Source organism: Strigops habroptila, chromosome Z, assembly GCF_004027225.2.
Source record: "Strigops habroptila isolate Jane chromosome Z, bStrHab1.2.pri, whole genome shotgun sequence".
NCBI lineage: Eukaryota > Metazoa > Chordata > Aves > Psittaciformes > Psittacidae > Strigops > Strigops habroptila.
The window spans coordinates 17117850-17144631 of NC_044302.2; the positions used below are offsets into that span (position 1 = coordinate 17117850).

The following is a 26782-nucleotide window of genomic DNA, read 5'->3' on the forward strand; positions in this document are numbered from 1 at the left end:
GTGGGGGAACGGGGGGTGAAAGAGAATGCCTCCTTCGTAAGTTGACCCCCCGAGGAGAAAAAAAAAGATATGCAATTGCTGAAATATTTCATTATATACCTCCCAATGTATAGAGGTGATGGCTACGCTGGAAGCACAAACCAGACCAGTTTCATGATCAATGAGTCTATTGCATTACAAGTCATTACCATGAAGTACAGTGAAACAAGAACCTTAGCCCAGGCCCCCCAGCCGATAAACACTAAAACAGCAAATAGTGGCTGTAAGTAAGGTACAACATGCTGAAACTCTGAGATCAAGCGCAACAAGTCTGAGAGCCAAATAATCACCATTGTGATGAGTAGTAACAATGAATGCTTATCACAAATATGATTAGACACTGGTCAGATCTGTCGTTATCTCAACCTTTCATGCCCCATGTTGGGCGCCAAAAAGAACTGTCGTGGTTTGAGCACAGCCAGTAACTCGGAACCCTGCAGCCGCTCACTCACTCCCCCTGCTTCTTCCTCCCCCTGCTCCCGGAGGGGTGGGGAGGAGAATGGGAAGAATGTAACTCCCCCGGGTTGAGATAAGAACAGTCCCGCAACTAAGGTATAATACAAAACCACTGCTGCTACCACCAATAATAATAATGATTAGTGAAATAACAAGGGGAGAGGATACAATTGCTCACCACCTGCCGATCGATACCCAGCCCGACCCGAGCAGTGATCTGGGCCTTCCACGTAACTCCCCTCGGTTTATATACTGGGCATGACGTGCCATGGTATGGAATACCCCTTTGGCCAGTTTGGGTCAGGTGTCCTGTCTGTGTTTCCTCCCGGCTTCCCCTCCTCCCTGGCAAAGCATGAGACTGAGAAAGTCCTTGGTTGGAATAAACATTACTTAGCAACAACTAAAAACATCGGTGTTATCAGCGTTGTTCCCAGGCTGAAAGTTAAAAAACACAGCACTGCACCAGCTACTAAGAAGGAGAAAAATCACTGCTATGGCTGAACCCAGGACACTTGTGAATTTGTCTGTCTTTCAGGACAGGAGCTTTAAAATATCAGAAGAAATAAAAGCATGTAAAGTAAGCAGTAGTTTCTGGAATTGATGGTTAGAAGTATACGCTATTACAGCAGTCTTCTCTTTTTTGTTTTTATTATGCATAGAGTATTGAAAACAGGCTTGAGCAATCAGCATGGATACCCAGTAAGTGGAATCTTTTCAGGATATATTACTCTAAAATTTAAATTTCCTATATTAAACATTTTGGAAGAGGGAAGAGTGATAAATCCTGCATTTCTGGGAATAAACCATTTTCTCAGATTGTGTATTCCAAAATAAATACATTTTAATTTATGCATTGAAAAGTTATTTTTCAATCATAATTTAACACTAGAGAGCAATATTATGTGTAGACAGATCAATACTTCAGTAGAGGAACAACAGTTTCAGTATTGTCATAAATGGACAAGTACACTCCACAGCATTTGCCTTTTTAAGAAATATTTATTCAGCCATTTCTTAATCTATATAATGTAATAGTTTGCCACAGGAGTCCTGTCAGTAGGTGCACATTTAAGAGATGCACACGTAGATGCACACGTAGGAAGGAAAAAATAGCAGTTAGAAGGCAAGATACTATACTAAGCATGAATTTAAAACAAGAATAATAAAACAAGAGGTGTAAGAAACTGATATTTTGGCCACTTAATGAAAAGAAATCATTTCTTCTGAAGAAATACGGGTCCCTGCAGCATTTCCACAGGTCTTTGGTTTTGAGGCATTTGAATTCCTTCAGGGAAGGGAGGAGGTAGGGAACAGGAAGGTCTGTCAAACATCGCTTCAGCAGAACTTCTGTTTGGGTTTTCTTTTGTCAGATGAAAATCTTTATGTAAGTAGGGAGAAAGGAAAGAATTAGTAGATCATGTGGTGTCAAAGGGTTGGATTTTGCAGCTTGTGGTTACTGTAGTGGTAACGTCTGTTGTGGATTTGCAGAGGTCCAAGAAGGATTGAGCTCATGTTTCATTTCACTCTGTGAGATAGGAACTTCTCATAGATTTCTGTTCTTCTATTTTAACTATCTTTGACCTAGAAATCAGTAGGAGCTTGGAAGCATGTATGCACCAACTTGTATGGCATGGTTGTATAGCCTTGTTTGTATTTTTTTTAAAGCAAGCTGCATAAAAATTGAACATCTGTCACTTGCAGTTTAATGTACATGGATAACTGTAACCTGAGAGCTGAAAAACAAGTTAGCTGAATATTTTAAAGCTAAATCTTTCTTCCAAGTCTTTAGTCAAAGAATGTATGATTATCAAAGACTGGCTTTGTAATAAGGGACAGAAGTGTTCCCTGCTCTATGAGGGCAACTGTGCTGTCACCTGGAGGGGCTGAGGGAAGGGGTTTAGTGTATCTTACTGTTTTGTTTTAGATCAGATAACTTGGGAAAAAGACCAGTCAGGTGAAGTTGTTAATAATATGTTTCCCTGGAACAGCCAGTGAGGTTTGAAGTTGTAGTGAACAAACTTACCTCCATGTCATGTTATACTTAGGTTAAGCTTGAATAGGATAACTGCACGTAAGATGTCTTACGTGTCCAGTGATGAAGCATCCAGCTGGCAGGGGAAATGGGCTGCTACTTTGCACTGCTGTTTTAAATTTCAAAATGTGTGGCATTTTGTAGACTGGCATAGGTTTTAGTTGGTGTAGGTATGCTTAGGTTGAGGAGCATTAGGAAGAAGTCCTCTGGTGCCGGTGGAACTTTTTGCTACTATAGCAGACAGCTGAAAAGCAGTGACATGGTTCACAATACTGATACTGGCATTCGTATATACTTTATTCGTATCACTGCTACATCTGCCATATAAAAATTCAGCAGATAGGAGTATGATGACTAGAAAACCTTGCCTACAGTAAGCTTATACTTAGTACGTGGTGTTGCTGTGTATTTTCAAGATACCTGATGCTTACAAACTGGGAAGATGGAATACTGAATTATTCTGTTTTAAGATAATTAATTTTTTGTGTGTGTGAATTCTTTTGGCAGTGCTTGTTCTTGCAGTTTAATAATACATATTTGTTTATTGTTTCTCTTGCCCTTTTTTTTTTTTTCTAAAACCCCTCGCCAAAGCCTCAGAATATAATCCCAGAAAAATGTCTGAAAATATTACTCACCTTGGGGAGAGGGAGAACAAAACCCAAACTTACTCCATCCAGACGTAATTTAGGGATTTCCTGTTGTTTGCTTCTATTTTGTGATGTGGTTTTGTTTTCCCTTTATCAATCTTAAGGGTAGGACAAAAGGTATCTTCTTACTGTTTGAGGAGGGGTTTTTTTGTTTTGTTTGGGTTTTTTTTTCAGGGAGAAGGCAAGTTTAATAAAAGTTTGTTTCCTTTTTGAGATCAGAGAGGCATTATAAAAAAGACGTTTCAGTAGTTTGATCTAAAGAAAGGTTCAGATCTTTAAGTACAGTAAAAAACACTTTTAGCATCCCTCACTGCCCTTTTTATTTACATTTAATATCATGTTCAGGGAGCTCCCCTACTTTGGATTTAAAATACAACGCAAAAAATAAACAGAATTTAATCTTGTGAGGGAATCATGGTTTCCTACAGAAAAAGACAAAGTTTAACAGCTTATTCTGATTTTCTCCGATATTGTTACTCAGCAGGTTCCTGAAGCACCACATACTGGGGTGAGAGATTACTCTGACAGACATTTTTTCAGTCATGAAAGACTAGAAATTAGTGCAGTTTCGGTTGATGTTACATTTTTCTGGAGTATAAATGATCATTAAAAAGAAGTTGGGGAGAGCTGTTCTCTTTTGCTGCTTTGCAGCATTCCACTCCCCACGGTGATAGAGGGTATCTGGTTTTACCTGTTAAATATAAGTCTTCCTATTGCAAAACCAGGGTAGTGTTCCAGAAGAGGCTAACTGTCACCTGTACCTTCTAAGACTGTCTTTGATAATGTGAGATTTCAGTGGATCAGTATATTAGTAGGGCTTTATCTGGGAGTTTTGAACTCTAACAACTAGTCTTTTTAAATCAGAAGGATCTGTGTGATTTTCTTGCCCAGAAGTACTGGACGAAGTATCTTACAGATATATTTCCAGATGCTCACACAGGACTTATTTCAAACCGTGAACTGAAACCTGCCTTTCCTTTTATAGAGTATTGAGTTAAGTCACCTCTGTTTTTTAAGGAGTCAGGTAATTGTGAAAATTGTAAGGTCAGGTCGGTCAAGAGTGAAAGAAAGAAACAGAGCAGTGGAACTTTTTGCTTAAACATTTTGACCCTTAGGATAGGGATTAAAGGACTTAGGAAGTAGAGGTAGGGGCGTGTAGCGTGACTGAAGTTGATCTGAGCCTAGTAATTCAGATCCGTAGTGCATCCACAGTGCCAGTTCACTTGAATATGATTGTTACTGGGTTGGTTTTTTTTTTTTTCATGTATCAGAGCTCACAGCTTTCTCCTGTCAAGTATAGTGGTACTTACAGTGGGGACCCCACCCCATGGGTAGAAGAAAGGTATGCACTGTATCAGGCTTAGATCAATACAAGTACTCAGTGTTACTAGTTCTGTGTGTGAAAAACAGGACCTGAGAAATGTTGCTTAGGCAGTGGGTTCTGTTGGTATTGTATGCCACTTTCCGAATAGCTGTGTTCACCATTACAGACTTAGAACCAGCAGGAAATAAGAGTATGATGGGCACAGAACACCAGGCCACTGAAAACTGACCAGCAGGCAATGCAGGAAATTGGCAGAGCAAGCAGGATGAAGTTCTCATTTTTTTTTCACTTCCTGGCAATTTAATATGCTCTGTTACATAGCGCCTCATTAAGAATTAGTTGCACACAGTTTTTATACCACTACTAAATATTCAGAAAAACAACCGAACTATACTTGGCACTGAGCCCTAAAAAGCTGTCTACAAAAATCTTCCAAACCAAAGCCTATGTGCACTGTCAACTCGTTCTGTAACATCCAGTGCTGCCTTTCCAGCATGCCCAGGTTAGCGGCATCTGCTTACACTGGACAATGGCTTGACCTTCTCCCAGGGAATGGTCTGGTTAGTCAGAGGCTTACTGGGTGAGAAGCTGCTACTAATCACAGTTATGATATCTTAGCTATAGAAGTGGCGAAACTTGCTTAGTGGTGATATTACTGGGTTCTGTAGCATTTAGATGAGAAACAAAACCCTACGTAGAGAGTGTGTGACGTGCAAAGCCAGGTGCATGTTTCATCTTTGAAACATGACTAGTTTAAGGTTGCTGACCTTTACATTAATGTTTCTATTTCCACATAAATTTGAAATTTGGTCATAAGCTTGGTGTTAAATACCTTGTGGGTACAAATCACAGTAACCAAATCTACATTCTGAAGTTACTGTTACACAGATCAAAACTCTTGCTTGTCCATGCTGCTGTAGTTGTTAGCCATTCATTTACCAACATTACAGGTAAGAAATATGGAAGATGGAAAAGACAGATATTCCACCCCACTCCCCCGTATCTTTTTCCTTTTTTAATCTATCTGTAGCATGTCTGTTTTAATTTGGGTTAAGTCTCACATATGTATGTCTTGAGATTTTCTATCTCTTGAACACAGAAACATTCATTAGCATTGATAATAAGCAAAGAAGGAAGAGTATTATGAGCATATTGAAAGAACTGTAATTTGGAATGCTCCATTGGCTCTTTTAATAGTTCCAAATATGCATCAAAGAGAATGGAGAAATGATTGAACCTGCTGGATCTTCATTTTCCAGTGCTCTTTTTAGAGTAACTCCCATAGATGGTGTGGGGTAACTGTTGAACAAAAAAGTAAAAAGCAATTCAGAAGGAACTCCGAAGGAGGGGGGGAAAAAGGCACTTTTCTGGAGAAAAGAATGTTGCATGTTTAGGTGACATCCCATCAGTTGTGCAGAAACAGCTTGGTTAACCATGGAAGTCTTCTTTCAGTATATAATCCAAATAAAACCACTTATTTTGCTGGGATTGCCATTCAGCAAAGGAGTCTCCTTTCTGTCTGCATGGGGCAAGACACATACTGTAAGGAATCTTCTACAGGTTGACGTTGTCAAGGGTGTGAGCTCACCTTTTTGTTTTTAATAGGTACACTTTTTCATTATAAAACTGCCATTAAAAGATCGCTGGGAAAGTTATTTATGCAGAGTATTCTACAGGAAAAAAGTTCAGAGTACTAGAATAGAATTCAAAAGCCACTGGGTTCATCATTGTTTTTTCAAAGTTGCATTCCTAAATACAATTTTATAACTCAGACAATGAATTCCTTTAACATTTCTCACTGTAGCAGCTTAAAGCAACTGCAGTTTTCAAATTCTGATGCGATTATAATGCTAAAAAATTAGAAGCTAATTTGGACAAAACCCCCAAAGTATTGATTATCATTAGTTATGTGATTCATTTATTTGTATTATAGTTGTGATATACTGTTTTGGTGATTTGACTTGCACGAAGGTATTTCTTGTTTAGTAATTAACATGGACAAAGATGATGTGGTATTGCATGAAGATCAGGTTTCCAGGTAGCTAATTTTAGCTGCTTTCAATGCAGTTGATGTCAAGGTCATCTTGATTTTTCCTAAGGACCTTGTAGGCAAGCAAGAACTTGTTACGCTCCCAAGGCATATGGTGCTTAGTATGTGCATCTTCCTGCAGAGGTGTGCTGCCACCAGCAGAAGTAAAGAATCATTCAAGGCATTGCAGACGTAAACCTTAGCTTTCTGTTGCTAGGCTAATAAGGGTCAGAATATGTTCTTAGTAGTAGCTAGTGTTTGGGTGAGTAGATCCACAAGTGAACATCGGTATTTTTAAAAATTGCTTTATATAATTAAATCACAAATATGTGACTCATTAAAATTCCAGGGAAAGGCATTACCAGTCCTTAGGGTATATTAAGAATGGATGAGTATATTTAAGTATATTTATATTAGAGTATATTTAAGAATGGATGCAACTTGGGAGAGATAGTCTTAAAGATTTTGTGTGCACACAGAATTGATAGTAATACTTCTCTGTCAAGAATGGCCATATCAACTCTAAGAAAGGCATTCTTACGGTAGAAGCAATGTCTTACTTATGGAACAGATAAGGAAGGATTTGGGAAGGTTTTCTTGGAGGTAGAAGCTTTTTCTGTGCTGAGCTTCATTTCTTGGGCTTCCTTTATAGTGATATGCAGAGGACGTGAAGAAACTGTTAGTTGTTGTGGAGCAAATTAAAATGCGTTTAGGCCTTCAAGGGAAAATAACTAGTGGCTGCAAGCATTGAGGACAGTGATTTGTCTTTGCTGTGGGAGGTACTGTGAAGGTCTTCAAAGGCATGTCCTATGCAACCCACAACAGAATGTTGGAGAAATGCCTCTCTATGAAAAGCCTACTCAGCAGAGTACTGGAGCTGTTGGGAACACTGCTGTCATGATTCTGTCTCTTGATATTGTCTGTTAACTTGATTGCTTTTACATTAATTAAGATGTCATTCAGACATGTGTAGTGCACCTTTGCCTCCTGCAAGACAGCATGTCAAATTCTTTTGAATGCTGCTGACAAGATGCTCCCCTGGCTGCCATGAATCAGGACATATGTGAGGAAGCCTACAGCTGTTATCTGTTCCACCTTTAGTATTTTTTAGGGCTAGCTCTTCCATGTGAACAACAGTACGGTCGATACCTGCTGCTGTTAATGGCTTTTGCAGGCAGCAGCAGCAGCACGAATTTGATGTGATTCCTACCAATTTTCCTGCTACTCACAGGGTTGTGGGGAGCAGCGGGAAACTGACGGGAGGCTTGTTCAGTGCACTCGGCTGCTGCTTGGCAAAGCTATTAGCAGCAGCAAATACCCTGGAGCTCTCTCTGTGCAGATTCAAGACATTGCATTGGTTTATGTTCAGTTATATTTGGATGATTATCCTTGCAACCTTGGAAAGTGAAAACACATTTTTCCAAATCTTTAGTTTTTAAATACATGGCTGCCTCACGGTTTTCTTCCCACTTTCTCCTATGCGTTTGTCAGTTAAGAATTGCTTTCCTACTGCTGGTAGATGGAATAGGTTTGTAAGCAGTTGGTGAAGAATATGTTCCTTTAGGATGTTTGATTCCTGCTCAGTAGGGGGGAGGGGTATTTTTGGCTTGGCAAAAGGTTTTGTCCTTTTTGCTGTAGATGCTGTGTAGCTTTTGAAATTCTTTTTGGTGTGCATGATGATTTATAACTAACTTTATTTTATAGCCATGCGTTTTTTGGAAGTATGATTATCAGAATGAAAGACTTGTGCTGAATTACATGATCTGTGTTGCTTTGGTTTCTAAGTACATGCAGATACTGTCCTCTGTACTAGTTCTTTTAATCTCAAAGCACTTGTGTTGCTTTCCAGTTTTGTTTTTTGTGACGATGGTGACTTCCTTGATGAAGGTTTCATTGCAGCTTTATTTAGATTAAAATGACTGGCTGGTGCCTTCCTGTGCCTTGATGAATGTCATTTCCATATGGTTAGAAGAGTGATAGCAAAATTAAACAACAACAACAAAAAAAGTTCTTGGTTTCCTAACAAATAGCTTACTGTTTGTGCAATGCAGGAGACACCACTTACAAACAGAAGCAATAGTGCAAAGCAAGAAGCAGAGGTTCAGCCTGAAATTAAAACATAGATTAGTCTTGTCCAGCATACTCACAGTTTCACAGTAAGAAAGTAATAAAAGTTGTTGAGGAACAACTTGGGAGGCAGCTTTATGGTCTGCAGCGTAGGAAAGTTTGCTTTGAAGGAATAAAATAACTAGGCAGATTATTGAAAAAAAGAATTAGGAAAAAGCCACCATTTCTGTATTGACCATTTAATTATTAGGTGAGTTTTGTTTGTTAGTTTCTGGCCCAGGAATGTTCAAGGATGTACCAGTTTCTTTTAAGAAACTGTACTGGCTTTAGTAGCATTTTGCTTAGCGCTGACATTGCACGAAGAGTACGTTATGAATTTTTTTTTTTTTTTTTTTTTTTTAGCTGATCTCAAGATGCAAAATAGTATGTGATTTAGCAGTTTTACTAAGTTACAAAATAATAACCCTAAAAGGTAAATCACTGCAATTTGTTACAGGTACTGTAACTATGATTTAGCAGCATCTTGGCTAGAGTTCTCAAAAGTAAAACTAAAATTTAATAATTGTCCTTGTTATGAAGTGGAGCATTTACAGAAAGATCTTTGAGTTTAAGCGGTGGTGTTAAGAAAATGATGTATTGGTACCACTAATGTTTTCAATGGACAATGAGCTTCATTTTGAAATTAAACTTAAATGGAAGTGAAATTCAGATTACATGTAAGGCCTAATCTTAACATTCTTGCAAGAATTAAAAATTACTATAGAAAAACACATTTATCACAAAAGTATAAATGTATATTAAGCAAAACAGAAATCAAATCCTGATCTTTCTTCATTTTTCTTTAATGGGCTTCTGTGACTTAAGAGTGTTGCTAGATGGAGTGATGCTGTCAAAAGCTTCTTGTTTTTAATAACCTTTCAAGAACCTGATCATATCTGCTTTTTGGTTTTATTTGATATGTTGACAATACATATTTAAAAACTTGACTGATCTTTGAAAATAGCACTTTGAACCTACCTAATAGCATTACGATGGAAAGGATTTTACCATCGAGATGTGTCCCCAGGTCTTCACCAAAAGTGTCCATGGGCTTTGTGCAGAGGGGTAAAGCTAAGTTCAGGAGTTCTACCATTTTCTGTAGGAAGCAGGCAGGTCTGTGAGTTTGTATGGTCACTACTGCTAGTTTATAGCAATGAGATTAAAAAAAAAAAAAAAAAACATATATATGGAAAGAATAGTGTCAGAGAGCAAGATGGGTTTGAGCCCACAGGCTCCTATTTTGGTGCGTGTCCCCTGTGGCATCTCTAGCCTCACTCTACTGTGGGAAGTGAAGCAGCAGAGTTGCAGTGAAGTCAAGCCAGACGGACACTGAGCCCCCAGGGTTTTCCATCCCAGTGAGCAGGCATCGGCGGCAGCACTGACGGAGGAGCAGGAGTTAAAGCCCACACCGCATGTAAGAGAGAGTGGCCCGTTGGGGGTTAAATTGCAGAGCCTAATGGAATAATAACGGGTAGCACCATCTGCTGGCCTACTTCCGCAGAAGGAGTCAGTATTTTTAACGACATCTCTAATATTCATGCTGATGCATTTTGATGCTTTGTGCATTCATTTCTTCCCGTGCTTTGTTGGAACCTGGCTCTGTGGTTACGGCGGGTGCCGAGCCCCGCTGTGGCAGAAGGCAGCCCTCCCCACCTGAGGCAGCCGGCTGGCACCCGTGGACCTGTGCTCACCCAGGGAGGAATATGTTGGTAAATCACAATGCGTGTTTGTGGAGGGTTGTACATCTCTTGGCTGCGGCTCACTAAATAGGCCATTTAGCAATCTTCTCTCAATGCTTTTCTCTTGAGCACTGCCTGGGGTGCTGAAAAAGCAGAGGGCAAGCCTTTGTCTGATGCCAAACATGTCTTCAGTGAAGAGGCCAAGAGGAAGGGTAAGTGGAAGCCTGAATGAGTGGGAGGAGGAGGGGTTCTTTGGGCTAAAAGGCTAATGGGATTGAATAACCTTCCTTATTACTGGCTGCTGCTGCGGGAGCCGCGCCGCATCGCCATCTTGAGCTGGCTGCTGTGCTGCGGGTCCGGCGGTGGCAGCACCCGCAGGCCGTGCGCTGCTGTCCACCCGTGGGGACCCGCGCCCACCGCCAGGCCCCGCCGCAGCACCCGCAGGAGACTCACCTGCCGAGGGGCTCCGGACTTGGGCACAAAATGGCTTTGGAAATCCCCGGTGGCTCTTCTTCGTGCTGTAGGCAGAGGCGCGTGTACGGGTGAGAACGTAACATGACCGTTATCTGCTGGGTTTTGTCTGAGTAGGAAATTCTTCCCATTCCTCAAAGGGGAAGGGGGAGGGGAGGGAAGCAAAAACATGTCTCCTAGCGGGGTTAGAGAGAGACTGATAATCTGAACGTTGCATTCGTGGTGTAAACAACACTGTGTCGATGAAATGGTGATTGAAAACCCAAAAATCGAGGCAAGTTACGTTTTCTAACTAAGGCACTGACTGTACGTTGATCTAAATGAAAGAAATAGTGCTTTCTGATTTCTTACAAGTATAGAGTTTAGTTTTGGTTTTATCTGTTGTTTGGTTTTTAATCTTGATTCTGTTCGAGCATCTGTTCATCACTGAGTTAGTCTTGTAGATGTGCCGTCTGCTTTAAGGTACTTGCAGTCCTGGTATCTAACGAAAGGTGAAATACTGATGCTGTTACCTTCGGGAGTTCTTTGCTTTTTCAGATTTTATGAGAACAACATTTATTGGAGGTGTGTGTCAAATGTATGGGAATGCCGGGAAGGTTAAGAATCGATTTCTCTAACTACAGAAAGAAGGCTGAGAGAATTTTAGAACAATATTTTTTACTGATTTTCAGTTTGTGGCTTGGTTGCTGAAAACCCACAATTGATGCAGTTATTCTGAAACCCACGCCATTCTGTGGGATCAACAGAATTCCTTCTTTTTTTTGTGTCTGCGTGAGTCCCTGCCAGTTTAATGTGGTTTTTTTAAACGCATATCCAGACCGAAAACATTTGCACTTTCAGGAAATGTTTATATTCTTAAAATAAAGTAATTTTATTTCCTTTTGTCTTTTGCTACAGCCTCCTTCCTCCAAGAAGACTGATGGTTCGGGATCATATACTAAATTGCAGAATACCCAGGTGAAGGCAATGTCAGAAAAGAAGCAGAAGAAAAAAGCAGACATGGAAAGTAAACAAGAGAAGGCAAATCGCATAATATCTGAAGCGATTGCGAAAGCAAAAGAGAGAGGAGAGAGAAACATCCCACGAGTAATGAGTCCTGAAAATTTCCCCAGTGTTTCAGCTGAAGGAAAAGAGGAAAAGAAGGGTAGAAAAGTTAAATCCAAACCAAAGGAGAAGGAGAGCAAAAAACCGAAAACTGGTACCTCATCCAAAATTAAAGAGAAAACAAAAATTGGGTAAGTAGGTTAAAATGTCTTCTTATTTCTTTTCACACTGTAAGTCCTTGATTACAATGAAAAATGCTTACTGATAATAAACTGTTCTCCTCCACTGCCTACACAAAATTCTTCCTGATTAAGTCCATGTGTGGACTCTCTCATTCAGGAACAAGAATCCTCTGTTTTCTGTTCAGATAAAATAATTTTAGGACGGTCCTTCTGAATGGAATTATTTTAAATTCATATCCTAAAATATTCTATACTTACTTTGAAGCATAGATAAGACCAAAGTATTTTTCATGTAATGTTGTTATCAGTTCTGACCTCAAATTATCTTTATCTATACTATATATCCTGTCTTCATCAATTTTGGCATCTATCTTCAATAAAGTGTGAAATGATAAGCTGCATAGGGAGGAACTGGAAGCTAAATGAACTTGTTAGTAAAGTGCATATTGAAAGATTTCTGTTATAAGCATTTTGTTGTCTTCAGTCATAGCAATTTAATCTGCCCTCTTAAAAATTTTGCAGACTCAGCTGGGTCAAGCTGGGTGGATATTGTGGGGTAAGGAGATTTTGAAAGGCATTAGGCGCTAGAATGCTCCAAGGGATTCAGTAGGTGGCACATTTTCTGACTCCAGAGCTAACCTAGTTCTCTTGTATACTTTTAAAGGGAAGTGTCTAATTTCCACTGTTAAGTATGTCAGTCAGAACTCGAAATAAAAATCTTACCTACAGTCTGACTTTTTATTTTCTTAAATCCATGCTCTTTTTGCAGTAACAGAAATATTAACTGGCATAGCTCTCCAAATTTAAATGTCTCATATACATATGTATATTCTCAAGTATGTGGAACAGAAATGAATGCTCTTTTAATGAGCCCATTTCTCTGCATTTTCATTTTTTTTCCTAAACGTCAGTGCTTTCCTTACATACATGAAGTAAACAACTTCGTTGAGAAGTTGTCCTGTAGTGTAAAGGATCTAAACTTGATACTTAACATGAACTTTCATGCCTTAATTTCTTTCTCTTCTGACTATGGGTTGGCATATGAATGCTGCTCATGATACTCCTTAGTGCACTGAATACTGCTTCCTTTTTCTTTTTTTTTCTTCATCTTGTTTAAAGTGGGATATTGGATGTGTACTTCCATGGTTGATTTCACTTTCATGTGTTTGAATTTACTTACATTCTAGAACAGATACTTTGTGGGTCTGTCTAAGCAGAAAACTTACACTGTTGTTCAGCTAGTGTCAGTTTCCTGAAGCTTTATGTGAATTGCCATTAGTGTGTTTCCTATGCGTTCTTTCAGATAATTTACAAAACCAGCCAAAATAATATCCTTGTGATATAAGACATAGTTCCCATCGTATTTTTACTGGTTTTAATGAGAAAAGTGAAATTAACTGTTACCTTTGATTTCTACTTAAGCACTTTTTTTGTCTTCATGAAATGCTTGGCTGTGCACATGAGTTAGGATCAGTTTTCGAGCTTTCATGACACAGCATCAGTTGAGAAAGATATTTTTCTCAAACTGCGTTTTAAACCATAATATTTGTGCTTGATCCCAAGTACGCTGAAGCTGGTAAGGAGACTCCCTTTTAATTATGGTCAACTTGTCATAATGTTGCGTTGAGCTGTGAAGGTTCACCTCCCCTTTATTTACTGGTTTAATCAGCTAATGCCCCAGTAGCACTTTTGTTAACTGAATCGTGCTGCCAGGTCTTGCTTTAACTACGTGGGACACATATCCAAAGATTTGGCACTCAGATCCTGTTAAAAAGCAGTGGAGGGAGTCTTCTAGGGCCACATATTACAGATTGCACAGAATTTCTTGGTGTTTTGATGCACAGCACTAAATCAAGTGCTTTGAGGCATCCACATACTTCGTTTTTTTTATCCAAACAGCTTCATGTTGTTGTTATGTTGTGTTAGTGCTATTTTATATTATTTATATAAATACATTGAATACTATCTATCTAGCAAAGAATATGCTACAGTGGTTTTGAAGAGCAGTAATTGAAAGAAGGCTTTGATTTTTTGAAAAAGAATAATCTTAGCAGACTCTTTTTTGTGCAGATGTAACTATTGATCTTACAGGAGAAGAATGTTTACTAGAGAATGGCTGTACTTGTCTTTTCAAAGGTGGTTTAAGAAAAATCATGCGATTAATAAAATCTCTTTTATTTAGAGAAGGACAGAATGAAACCCAGTAACTAATAGGGGGCTTAGAAAGCTAAACAATTCTCGTAAAGGTTTTTTTCTTCTTTACATTCCTGAGAAAATATTTCGTAACACATCTTAGCATATCCTGGAAATTATGATGTCAGAATAGGATTGGTTTTAAATGCATGGATTGCTGCATTGGTTTTCTCGTTTATCTTAAAACAAACTCTGAATCTGAGAAAAAAAATCTTGGAGAAAAAAATTTACCATGCTAAAATAATACCTTTAAGCGCTTGTACTGGGGAAGAAGGGGAAAGGAGGACCTCAATTCTATGAAAAGTTTTGGTTTATCTTGGAAATAAGGGGGTTTAAGATCTGTTTAAAATTGGAAGAGGAAAAAGTACTATTTATTTTTCTTTTTTACTAAATAAAAATAAAAACTTGGGAAAAAAAAAAAGAAAAGGCAAAGTTGTATATATGACATTGCTTGTATTTAAGCAGGAAGGAAAACCTGAAGTCAGTGAAAAGTTCCCCCTCATGATTTAAAAGATCTATGAACAATTTCTAATTGTTCTTAACTGTTATCAACTGTAGTTCTTCTACAAGCAATAAAATCATGAGTGAAACTTTACAGGCAAGAAAGGTCTACAGTAAAAAAGCGTAAGCTTTTTTAACAGTGTTTTTAACAATGGTGGATAATTGGGTTTGGGTGCATCTGCTTTCCCTTTGTAGAAGGAGTTTCACTATAGTATATCCATCCCAGATGATTATTTTCATTTAGTGCTTTCTATAGCAAGCACATTTAACTTGCAGTAACTGTTAATTATGCTGGTTCAGTTTGGATTCCAAGAGCCAGCCCAGTGCAGGAGGTGGTGTGTTTTGGAAGGTCTGAGCTCAGATGCATGTTTCAGGTGACTCCTGTGTGAGTTGCAGGCTACCATGGAGCTGCAAGATCAAAAACTATGAACAAATACTTTTCTGAGAAGTTTTTGGAGAATGGTTTTAATCTGATCTTTCGCATTTCTGTTAGCATCAAACCTAGGCTACCCAGTGTTAGCACAATTGTACTTTCGTAGTCCAGCACTCAAACAGTAAACTCTTACCTAGATCGTGATCATAAGCTTTGCTGGGATTTTACAAGGGTTCTGTCTGTGTAGCACGTCCTGTATTGCTCTTGAGGAGGATTTGCAGAGCTACACAGTTGCCCATCTGTGAAAATGATCTGCTCTGCCTCACTGCTCTGATGGACCTGAAACACTAGTTGCTGAACAGACCTTGATGAGATTGCCTGGTAGCAATCAGCTAAAACGGGGAAAAAAAAAAAAAAAAAAGAAAGCTTTTAAATGTTATACCATACAGCTTTTACTGAAATTGAGTAGCCCTCATCTAGCATAAAGATGAGTTTTCATTACTGTATCTCAAATTGGGGGGCAGAATGCTTTTTAAACAGTGCTGTTTGTTTGTTTTCCTTGCTCACTGCATATGATCGGTATGTGTTTGGGGGCTTCCTGTTATTAACTGTTTACATTTTCCTTAGTGATTCTTCTGAGATCTGTATGTACAGAAAAAAATTATAGCGTGATTCTTTCCAGCTTATCATTGCTTGTTATAAATTACTAGCACTTGCTTTCTAGGCAGGCTGTACTTTCTTTCTAAAGGTGGTCATTGAGGTTTTTAATCCTCTGACCTGTTGAACTCAAAGAATTAATGCCTGTTAATTTCAGTCAGATGGTTTAGAACTGGATTCAGTAATCAAGAGAGTTTCTGTGACATACACATTGGTGAATATCAATGACTAAATCCTTTTACTAGCAAAAGCATTGTAAGCATATGACAGAAGTTATTAGAAGAGTGCATGTATATTATATTTAGCGTTACCAAACTAACCAGTTTGCTTTATGCATTGATTATTTTGAGGACTGCAGAACTACTTTTCATATCCTGGCTATTTACCAAGGTGCATTGATGTTCAGGAATCTATTTAAACCCTGTTTTTGCATAGAACTTGTTTCCATTTATAAGCTTTTTCTAGCTGATTGTAATTCTACTTCTTCCATTTAAGGTGATGCATATTTAAGCTAAAAAGTCTACTTCTTGCCACTTGATGTGACGGATAGAAGAATTACGAATTTGTGAACGTTCTGTTGTTCAAAAAAGTAGATTGGCATTTAGGTTTTATAGCTCTCAATGTATTTCCACCTACTCAAACATAAAATTAAATATCATGGCCCTGATGAAAAGCAGCAGCTCTGCACTGGTGATGTAAAGAACAATATCGGAAGATTAGATTTAGGTTTTGGGGATTTTTTATCACCACATAGTTTAAATAAATAAATCCCCCAAATCCTATGAATTTGATTTTCAGTTCAATTCCGGGTGGTAGTCCTGAAGTTGAAAACCATTTCCTGTTGTCAGAAATGGCTGTATTGTTTCATGTGCTAGAACAACAATGGTGGGGTTTGAGTTTTTTTTATTAACCCTTAAATTATGTAGTAATGAATACAGCCAGTCATGTATGATCCTGTTTACTATTCAAATGAGTAACTGTCCTCATTGACTTGGATTAGGTCTCACATGTTCTGTTTACAAGAGCATTTTTAGGGTTCAAGACCCTGACGGAATGGGGGAAGGAAGTGATTCTGCTGCTCCTGTATCATTTAAGTTTAAATGACTAGAACTTGAAGTGAATTTCATAGAAGGCAAGACACCGTGTGTTGTCTTTTGTGTTTTGTGTAAGTTAGGCAAGTGTTGGCTAATACATCTGTGCTAGAAGGGGAGAGATGCTCGCTGAATCTTTTTGATCTGTTAGATCATAAACAGCTTCTGTCATGATTAGAAATGGCACACAAATTCCAAATTTTACTATTCTTCTGAGAAGAAGCTCTTTACTATGAGGGCAGTGAGACACTGGCACAGGGTGCCCAGAGAAGCTGTGGCTGCCCCATCCCTGGCAGTGTTCAAGGCCAGGTTGGACGGGGCTTGAAGCAACCTTGTTTAGTGAAAGGTGTCCCCTGCCTGTGGCAGGGGGGTGGAACTAGACGGGTTTTAAGGTCTCTTCCAGCCCAAACCATTCTATGATATCTTTGCGTGCCCTGACCTGTGACTCCCTGGTGATGTTTTCTCTGCTCCCAGATTATAGTTTTGATGCATAAGTTAGGTCTTGAGTGACATAATTTTAAGTTCCTACTGCAAAATATATGAATGCAAAATAGTGTGGTCTTACTGAACCAAACACTTGTTTGTTCTCTTGCATTATTATTCCAATGTTGTATGAGTATGAAGTGGCTCTTGACTCAAGGAGTGTTTTAAAAATCTGTGCGCAATCCAACAGTTATTAATTTGAAATATAACTGGAGAAGGAGACAGTGGCTAATATTAGTGTGTTAGTATTATTTATTAAACATATGCTAAAAGGATAAGAGCAACTGGTTTTATACCACCAGTTCAACTCTCATTCCAAGAAGATATGCAGTCTTGTCAAGGGCGTACCTGCTTTTGTATTTTGCTAATAGATAAGATTTTTAGCTAACTTTTTAGTGATAAAGAAATACTTACACTGTTGATGACGTAGGAGTTTTATTGCTGGTAATATACAAAATGCTTTGACTACAAATTAAACTATCTGAGAGGTGGCTTTGGACACTAATAAAGAGTTAATTGGTGTCCTCTGTTTTGGGAAAATTGGAGTAAAATGATGTATTAAAGGCATGCATTGAAGGCCAGCAATACTTTCTATTTCTTGCATGCATGATGCATATTTCATATTTGCTGGGTTCCCCCCCCTATCCCTTTTTAATCCATCCTCATGTTCACTAACTTGGAAAGCTTTGAAAATTTTTCTTTATAATTCTCAAGGTGTTCAAAGTGCTGACAATTCTTACATCACATTCTCTGCTATCTGCTATTACTGATTCTCAATTTAAAAGAGAGCAGTTGCAGTGCTCTTCACATAGCAATTCCTGGTGGTCTTGCTGATACTTTTAAGTCTTTCAGTTGTGATCTAAACCATGTTAGGAAGGTTATGCTAAGGATCAAAAGCACTAATGGCTCATGAGGTGACTTTAGAGCCTTTTCTGTTGATATGAACCTCTCAACATTTTTAGTTTGTTGTTACAGAAAAAGGAAATATATGTTGAAGAAATCTACACTGTCTAATTGTTAAAGTATTTCTAGATAATTTGGGATAAGGTGCATTTTAAATTTTAAAAGGCAAGAGAAAGTGAAATTGGAATGGAGTCTAGTGTTACTATTTATTCTGTGTCTACAGCATACTGTTTCCTTTTCATAGAAACAGAATAGATAGTTTCTGTTCAGAACAGTTTGTTTCAGAGAGGAAAAAGGGATTTTAGCCAAGATCTTTATGCTTTCGTATAGAAATTTATAAACTGGCAAGAGAACTTGCTCTCTCAGTGGAAAAAAAATTCACGGAATTGATCCAGTTTACAAGCTTCTGAAAATTATTGTTTTCACATAGCAGATTTTGAGAGTTTTTTGGCCAAAATACGAGCAGATTGCATTTTTACTAATACAAATGCGTGACTTTAGCACCATACTGCTTTTCAGCAACTTTTGATAGCAAGGAGCATTGTGGTTCTGGGCACTGGATCAGAAAGAAGTGAAACTGCATTTATTCCTCTCGCTGGCACCATATCCGTATAGAGGAGGAAACATTCTGATCTGCATCATCTAGAGATGTTAAGGAAATTTCAGGGACATGCCTGTGAAGAGAAGTATGGGAGGGTAGTGAATACAAGATGAAGATAGGGCACAAAAGCTGACAGGGAAGTGGAATATTATGTATAAGACTTCAGGGGCAGAGCAAGAGGTGAATTACAACAGAACAAGAGGGGATTACACCTACAAAGAAGGAGAGGAAAAAATGTGCAAAGAAAGATGTAGCTAGAGCAGTCTAATCACAATCTGTTTTAAAACAGAAGGTCCTTAAAATCCTCTGCTATTCAGTGGATGCCACTACAATCCATAGAAAAATAGTCATGGCCTTCCTTAATACTGTACTTCTTGAATCCAAAAGGAACCTGAGTCTAACGTATTAGGCAGAAGTGCACGAAATGAAGATGAACTGTGGTTGCACAGATACAAATGCTTAACATAGCACCATGCATTTATGAAGCATTTTAATATACCGTTACACAAAAGAGGATCAAAATCTGGAATAGGTTGCATAGGGAGGTGTCAGCCTTGGACACAGCAGAGCTGGACTGAATTCAACAACATAAAAGAATTCTGAAGATGGATTTGAGTAGAGACTAGATGTCCTTCAGAGATCCCTTACAGCTTGACTTACATCTCAACACCTATTTGATGAAGGTATCCTTTTTCTATGTTGTTAGTAGTCTTGTTGTTCATTTAAAAATCAAAATGTGTATTACATTGACAGTCATCTTCACATGCCGTACATGCATCAGGCCTTTAATGCGTTTGCTCCAAATCAAAACGAAGACTTGGAGCCTTATTTATTGGTCAAAAAATAATAATTTAAAAACTAAATTATGTGACTTCAGTGGATTGAGTATGCTCTATGCCCAGTTATTTAAATTAAAAGATCAACAAGGGACAGGTACAGATAAGCACAGCTTGTTGCACTTAGCATGTGGACAAGGCTTAGAGGAGTGCCTACCCAGCTGAGACCAGAGTTTTATCTGGCTCCGTGTCTTCTCTCCAGCAATGGCCAGAAGCAGCTGCAATGGAAAGAATTCAAGGCAGGGAAAACATACATGATACTTCTTAATATTTTCCCAAATTCCAAAGATGCAAACCAGGAACTTTGTGGGATAGGTACCATTTCATGAACAGTCTTCCAAGAAACTCTCACTCACAAGTTTATCAGGTTTGCCTTTAAATCCATGTTAAATTTTAGCATCCACAATTCCATTTAACAAGCTCAGAAGTTCAGTCATAGCGTGCCTTGTCTGCATCACTTTGGAATAGGTTAGGTGACAAGTGCTAATGTAACACGTAAATTCCGTGAAACAAAGTGAGATAAAAATTGAAAAAGTGGTTTATCTAAGTCCATCACCGGAGTCATATTGGACAAACACCTGAGAATCCAATAGTCAAAAAAATAAAAAGCTAGTTAAAAAACCCCACCAAACCCCCAAAACCCACAACAAAAAAACAAACAAACAAAAATCCAAAACTAATCAGACATTGAAAAATGGGGGGTGGGGAGGCAGACAACAAACTACTCTTGAAGACAGTAGGGAAAGCAATGTGTTAATTGTATTTCCTGCAATTATGAAACATATTTTCTAAGGAATAATTAAGCTGAGAACACCTAATAAGGACTTGAGGATCAGAATTTACTTCTGAACAAGCAGCTCTGTAAACTAGCAGATCTGTGATTATGCTTACTGCAGCTTCATTTCAGCATGTGTTTGCCAATGCCATTCACTTTGTACTAGAAGTAAAAAATAGGGGAGTGGAAAAAGTTTTCTCTTTTTAAGCCTTTCCACTGGACGTACCTAGCGGTTAAATATTAAAAACCAGTGAAAATGTTAATTGCTTCTGAAAATACGCCTATAATCTTCTGTAGGCCATGTTGCTTAAAGTACCCATAGGTTTTCTGTAATGTAAGATTTTCCTTTTCTGTGTGAACTGTTTGCTTGGATGTAGTAAACATGTGACAGTTCTATTTGGACATGTGGAAAGAGAAGCAAATGGGATGCAAATGTTTCAACCACTACTTTCTCATCAATGATTTTTTAGGTGATCAATATATTTGATGCTACTTTGGTGTAAAAGAGCTTATATCGTCTGTAGAAAGTCTAAAGACTTCAATTTGTTACGTAAAATGGCAGAAGAGGTTTGTTTGCTACAACGTTTTCTGTTACACAGATCTGATGATTAGATACTGTGTAAAATATGTATTTAAGGACAGCACTTTATCTGTGAATTTATTGGATAGTTTGTCATCATTCTTCAATTAGGCCACTGAAAACATATTTCAAGAGGAGTATTTGGCACATATGAAATGAAAAAATAAATATTTTGATACCCTTTAGTTAAAAACAAATCATTGGTATTGTGATTTACAGTGTAACCTTTAAATCTGAACAAAGAGGTAATTGGTGCTTTTTCATTAGAATGTAACTGTTCAGCACATTGTTGCTTCTTAATTTATTCTGAGAGGTTCTAACATATCTTGGAGCTAAAACTGCAGGGTTTTGAAAATAGCTTCTTTTTTACTTTTGTTTTTCTAAGGGCTTAAAAGATTCATGCAATTCCCTCGTTTTTACCATTGAATAGCTTACTTAAATATGCAAGTTCTGCATGTCAGAAAGCTTTGAATAATGTTAGCTTGTTGTCCGTAGCTAATTGTTTTGAGTAAGAGAAGGTGTGTTTTGCAATTGGCAAATGGTTTATGATAAATGATGTACTGTTATCATCTGCAGATGGTGTTTATGCTAACTTTGTATAATTTACCATTGTCAGTTAGTTTAAATGCTGGATTTGGCATCTCTTGCACATTTATGGATTTAAAATGTATATGACATAGAAGAATTTTCAGTGCTACCTGCTTGCCTTTAGAGAAACTCAGTAACAGTAGTAGAAAATACTGCCTTCTGTAAAGTTGTAGCTTTTTCTTGAGAGACGTTTTTCATTTTTCAGACAGTAGTGCTTCCTGAGTTTTATATTAAGAAGAATAAAGGAATTGCTAGTGGATGTGGTATTACTTTTTAATCGTGAAGCCAAGTAGACTAGTATGTGGCATTCACTTAGATGTTCGGGCTTTTTTCCTAACAGAAAGCTAATCATCACACTGGGTAAGAAGCAGAAAAGAAAAAACGAATCTTCAGATGAATTGTCTGATGCTAAGCAGACTCCACAGCGGGCACTGAAGGATGAAGACTCACAGGTAAGTAGTCAGAATTTTTCCGTTCTAAATTTCTATATTGTTACTTCTACAGGTCTTTTCCTCTGCTCCCCTCCCGAAAGTTAATGCTCCTTTTGACACGGTGACAGTTCGTCTCTCACTGCTGTCTCTTTATCACAGATAGAACTTTACATTATAAGCTACTTCTCCCACCTGAAAATCAGAAAATCCTACAGTTTAGAGTCCCCTGTCTATAATGGGACATCAGTGCCCTGCTTGTATCTGTTTCATTTCAGTACAGAAGTCCATAGATTTGAAACGGTAAATACTCACCTGTTGAGCTGGCAATTAGACCTGATCTTTGCTTTGGTTGACTTTATGGGGGAGAATACAGAGATTGCCTAATAGAAGGAACATATTTCAGTTGAAACTGGCTCTGGAGAACATTTAAAAGTCTGGTTTCGGACTTTACCATTTTTTATGTGCTCTGCTTCTGTACAAACGTAAAGAATTGGTTTCTTGCGGTGTTGGATCTGAAGGGAGCAATGATCAATATACCGATAGGCTCTAGTTGCTAGTGGAATACTTCTAAAGAAGTGCCAGATGAAGAATCAAAGTGGTGGAGTCATTCCCTTAAGGAATATCTCCCTTGTAACTTTTTTCCTGCATTTATTTTATACATTGCTCTGGTTAATAGTAGCATAGCTAAATATTTACAGAAACAATGCGCAAAAAACTATGAATTATTCGTAAGAGATTATTTCCTATTTATGTGTATGTTGGTAACAGAATTATAACTTTCTTCCTTTAGGGCAAAATCCATTAAAAGTAAGGTTATATTTGGAAGTGCACAGTTTTTTATCCTGTGACATCCACAGAGATTAAATCAATTTTCAAAACAAGGTTGAGTAAAAATTATTTGCATTATTTGATGATAATGTCAGAAAATAATTACAAGATACTGAGTTGACCTTTAGTATGTCACAGATGATAATGCTGGCAGGAAATAGGATCAGAAGCCATTTTCCAGAATGATTTTATATTAACTTAAGTGATATTTTCTCTAAGGTAAAGGTTACCTGAAACGGTTCTTGAATTTATGTATTTCTCAGGGAGTTTGTCTTGGTGTAGAAAGTTTGTTCAGTAGAGTGAAGGAGCTGAAAGCAGGTTTGGTTGTTCTGAAGTGCTCTAACTTATAAGTAGTACTCTGTAACGAGGTATAAATCTGTAGGCTAACAAATAGAAAAGACTGAAGATAATTTTTTTTTTTTTCTCATTGCTTTTGGTATTTTGGATATTTGATTTTTAGCATGACAAGGGTAATTCTTAATTCTTAGTTTGGTTAGACAGGGAACATCATCAAATCGCGTGATCCTGGTGTGAAGGGAACAGCAGGTAGAGATAATAAGGGGTGGCATGGGATAGCAAAAATTATACTGCAGAATATCACACCACTGCCTTGTCTATCTTTGAAGGAGTTTGGGAGAAGCATAACAGGAAAGTTGTAAGTTGCTGTGTTTCACCGATTCATTCCTTCTAGTTTTATAACATTTTCATTATTTTCTTTTCCTATTGCAAATAGCTGTCTACTTCTAAGCTCTGAGGGGCAATTTTAGGTCTTTTTTTTTTTCCCTGTAATTCATTTCATATGTTTAGTTTCACAGTAAGTGTCTTCCTTAAATACATTGATTTATTTCTTGTGTGCTTTAGAGCATTTTTTTTATGACCACGCGTCTTAGCTTAGGGAAATACAAAGGGTTTTTTTTTTTCAAACAACTGAGGTTTTGTATTACTATGTCAGAGAACATTCATCTATTGATGATTTGTTAATCACTTCATACTTCAAGAAAAGACAGTGAAAAGGATTGAAAATGACTGTTAATGCCTCATTAGGTTTTGAAAAATTCAATAAATAATGAATAAAACTTGAACCTGATTCTTAATCCTTCTTTTTGTAATTCATAAATTGTTTTGCATTGCTCCTGTTAGCTAGCATTTAAAAAAAATAAAATCTACTCTCAGCAAACTGTTGTTGATTTAACTATAATGTAACACACAATCACTTTTTATTGAAGAACAGCTAGTCTGGCTACATTATTGTGGAAAGCTGGGAGTTTCACATACTCAGCTTCTACAGAAGAATGGTGATGCCTGGTTTTGATTTTTACTGTGTATGTACTGTTACTGCTCTACCTCTTTTAACAACTGTAACTGTTTTAACAACTACCTACATGTAGTTGTTAAAACATAGCCAGGCCAATGGCAGAATTTAAGAGTCAGGAAGAAAGTTCCTCTGCTGCAATCTTTCTCTTACTTAATATCTGCTCTGCAGAAGCCAGTATGACCACAGTATTTTGGTTTTTGTTCTGTTCACAGCTTGATTTGCTCCCAGCTGATTACTACAGTGTATTGCAACCAGCAATGGCTTTTTAACAAAAATACAGTTTGCCGTGTAACACAATAGAATTAATTTATTTTATAGACTGCTTTATTTTGCTGATTTTATTTTTGCAATGATAATTCTCTAAAGCAGATTGCAGTGTTTTTAAATGTTAGCTGACTAGTTTGATTCTGCTATCATTACTTACTCAATAGACTTACAAATTAATCTTACGGTTAAATATATTGATACTGAGGAGTGGAAAGGATATGCAGTATCCTAATAATCTAAGTTTTTGAAACTGAAACAGTGAGTCAGGAGGAATTGCTTTCTTAGACTGAACATTATTTCTCCAGCTGGAACTTGGTGTCCTCAGATTCTTGCAGAAATAAGAGTGGAAGATTAGAGAGAGAAACCGCAAAGTAAGCCAAATACTGTTGTTAAACAAGCTTGATTAAGGTGGAGGAGAAAACAAATACATTAACAAGCAACGAACTTCATTAGCCATCAAATCAGCAATCTGATCAATATGATCTAATGAAAATGTTAATGATTTTTTTAATAGCACTGGTGTTTAGTAGAGACACTTCAGCATGTTTTGTCATTCACTGGAATAATTGAATTGGATGTTAACACACTGCTGTTACACTGCATTATGAAATTGCTGTTGAAATACTGATGCTATGGGAGATCTGTTATATATCAGCTTTGTTTCCATACTCTGAAAATATTGTTCCATGTTTGCTTTTGAACTCTAAAAATATAAGCATCAAATGTTTATATGGAGTGGGGGGGGATTAATTTATCACGAATAGTATATGGCTACTTCTGTCCCTCTATGATTCACATGCTTCATGTTTTCTACCAAATGTTGGCGTTTGGTGTTAGATACATCTAAAGTATTGCTTAGAATGTCCCCAAACTTGCAATTCATGTTAGAGGAGGTTTTTGGTAAAACCTCTTTTTTTTTTTTTCCTGCTGCATGCAGAAGAGAAGATCAAATCGTCAAGTTAAAAGGAAAAAATATGCTGAAGAAGGAGAAGGAAAACAATCAGAAGAAGAAGCTAAAGTTTCTGTGAAAATCAAAAAGAATTCTGCCCCTTTACCTGCTGAACAGCCTTTACAGTTATTTGTTGTAAGTAAAAACTGGCTTGGTCTGTAGTGGGAACTTTCCATTTGTCTCCAGTAGTTCAGTGAATAAAGGTCATAACTTGGAAGGAAAATGTTACTGCTAAGCAATGGTTTATTTAATGTGGCATCTTGCTAAGATCTTGAAAATTGGAAGAAATTGCTTATTACTATTTTTTAATTTTCTATTATAAGCATTTGTTGACCTAGCCGAAGTTAAGGATAAGATTAAGACTAGGTGTATCTCAATGTGTTAGGCTGTGTGGGTGTATGAAAACGCTGTATGCCAGTATTGTCATGACTTTCAGAAGTATCAAATTAATTGAGCCTATGGGGATCTCTGCTTACTGAGATTTTTAAAAAGGAAACTCCTCCCTTTTTTGCCCCCTTTGGGTTTGCACTTCACTGTCTAGCTTGTTCCACCTACGATAATCAAACTTACTGTTGAGCCATTGTAGGTGAATAAAGTGGCGGGAAAGAAACGGGAAAAAGTGTTCAGGAGATGTTAGGAGGAGTGCCAATGTTGTAAGGAAGGAGAAAGATAGCATGGTTGGGAAGAAATCAGGCAAGAGGGAAGGTGACTCTTGACTGGAAGCAACCTTTAAAGATCAGCTCATTATCTCTGGAACCCCAGGTTCAGTCTTGGCAGAGCCAAGTAACCCCTATCTGTGTCACATGTAAGCCATGGTGGAATTCCCAGGCATGACCTTGTCTGCCTGATTCAGCAGCATGTTTGTTGTCTATACTCAGACTAAGCCTATTAAGTTGAGTTTGACACATGCAGGTTTTGGCTTAATATTTTTTTTTTTTTTTTTTTTTTTTTTTTTGTCTGCCAAAGTTCTTGTTTTTTCATATCTGTAAAATGAAATTCTAGCTATGTGCACTGCATCAGGTCAGCTCAGCAGGTCATTCACAGTGAGTCTGTGTCTGGAAACCATCAATCACCATTGCTGGTACATTAAGTATGTTTGGCAGGTGACCATTGCATCTGATTCTCTTTGGAAGTGCCAGACTTATTGTACTTTAGCATGCATATAGACCTGGCTTTTAAATTTTACTTCCAGACTGTTAAAGAGAACGCTCCTGGTCAAATTTACTTTTATGGTTGATCTTCTTTAAACACAAGCCACTTGTGTTTAAAGGTTTTAAGCGTGATCGGCCTGAAGAGAGGACATTTACTGCAATTTATAATGTCATTTTTTTCCTGTTTTAAGAATGAACAGTTTGAAGAGAGGGCATTTGCTACAATTTCTGTTACTATTTTTCTACATTTA

At 37.7% G+C, this 26782-nt stretch overlaps 1 protein-coding gene and 1 long non-coding RNA gene across 14 annotated transcripts in view; one reads left to right on the top strand and one right to left on the bottom strand.

Moving 5' to 3' along the window:
• The window catches only part of CHD9 (chromodomain helicase DNA binding protein 9), a 99853-nt gene that overhangs the window by 33045 nt on the left and 40026 nt on the right, over positions 1–26782 (top strand). For 11 of the 13 annotated variants that reach the window (XM_030512851.1, XM_030512856.1, XM_030512850.1 and 8 more), the window contains 3 exons: positions 11681–12018; positions 21931–22042; positions 25369–25515. In XM_030512851.1, coding sequence (XP_030368711.1) covers positions 11681–12018; positions 21931–22042; positions 25369–25515 — 597 coding nt within the window. Of the gene's footprint in view, positions 1–9647; positions 10855–11680; positions 12019–21930; positions 22043–25368; positions 25516–26782 lie in introns of those variants that run through there. The other 2 variants (XM_030512860.1, XM_030512859.1) reach the window with 2 other exon arrangements.
• On the bottom strand, positions 1463–10909 carry LOC115619898. The gene is made up of 3 exons (XR_003995159.1): positions 10766–10909; positions 9612–9729; positions 1463–1873 (listed from the first exon to the last, which is right to left on the bottom strand). It is a non-coding gene; the product is annotated as an uncharacterized LOC115619898 (long non-coding RNA).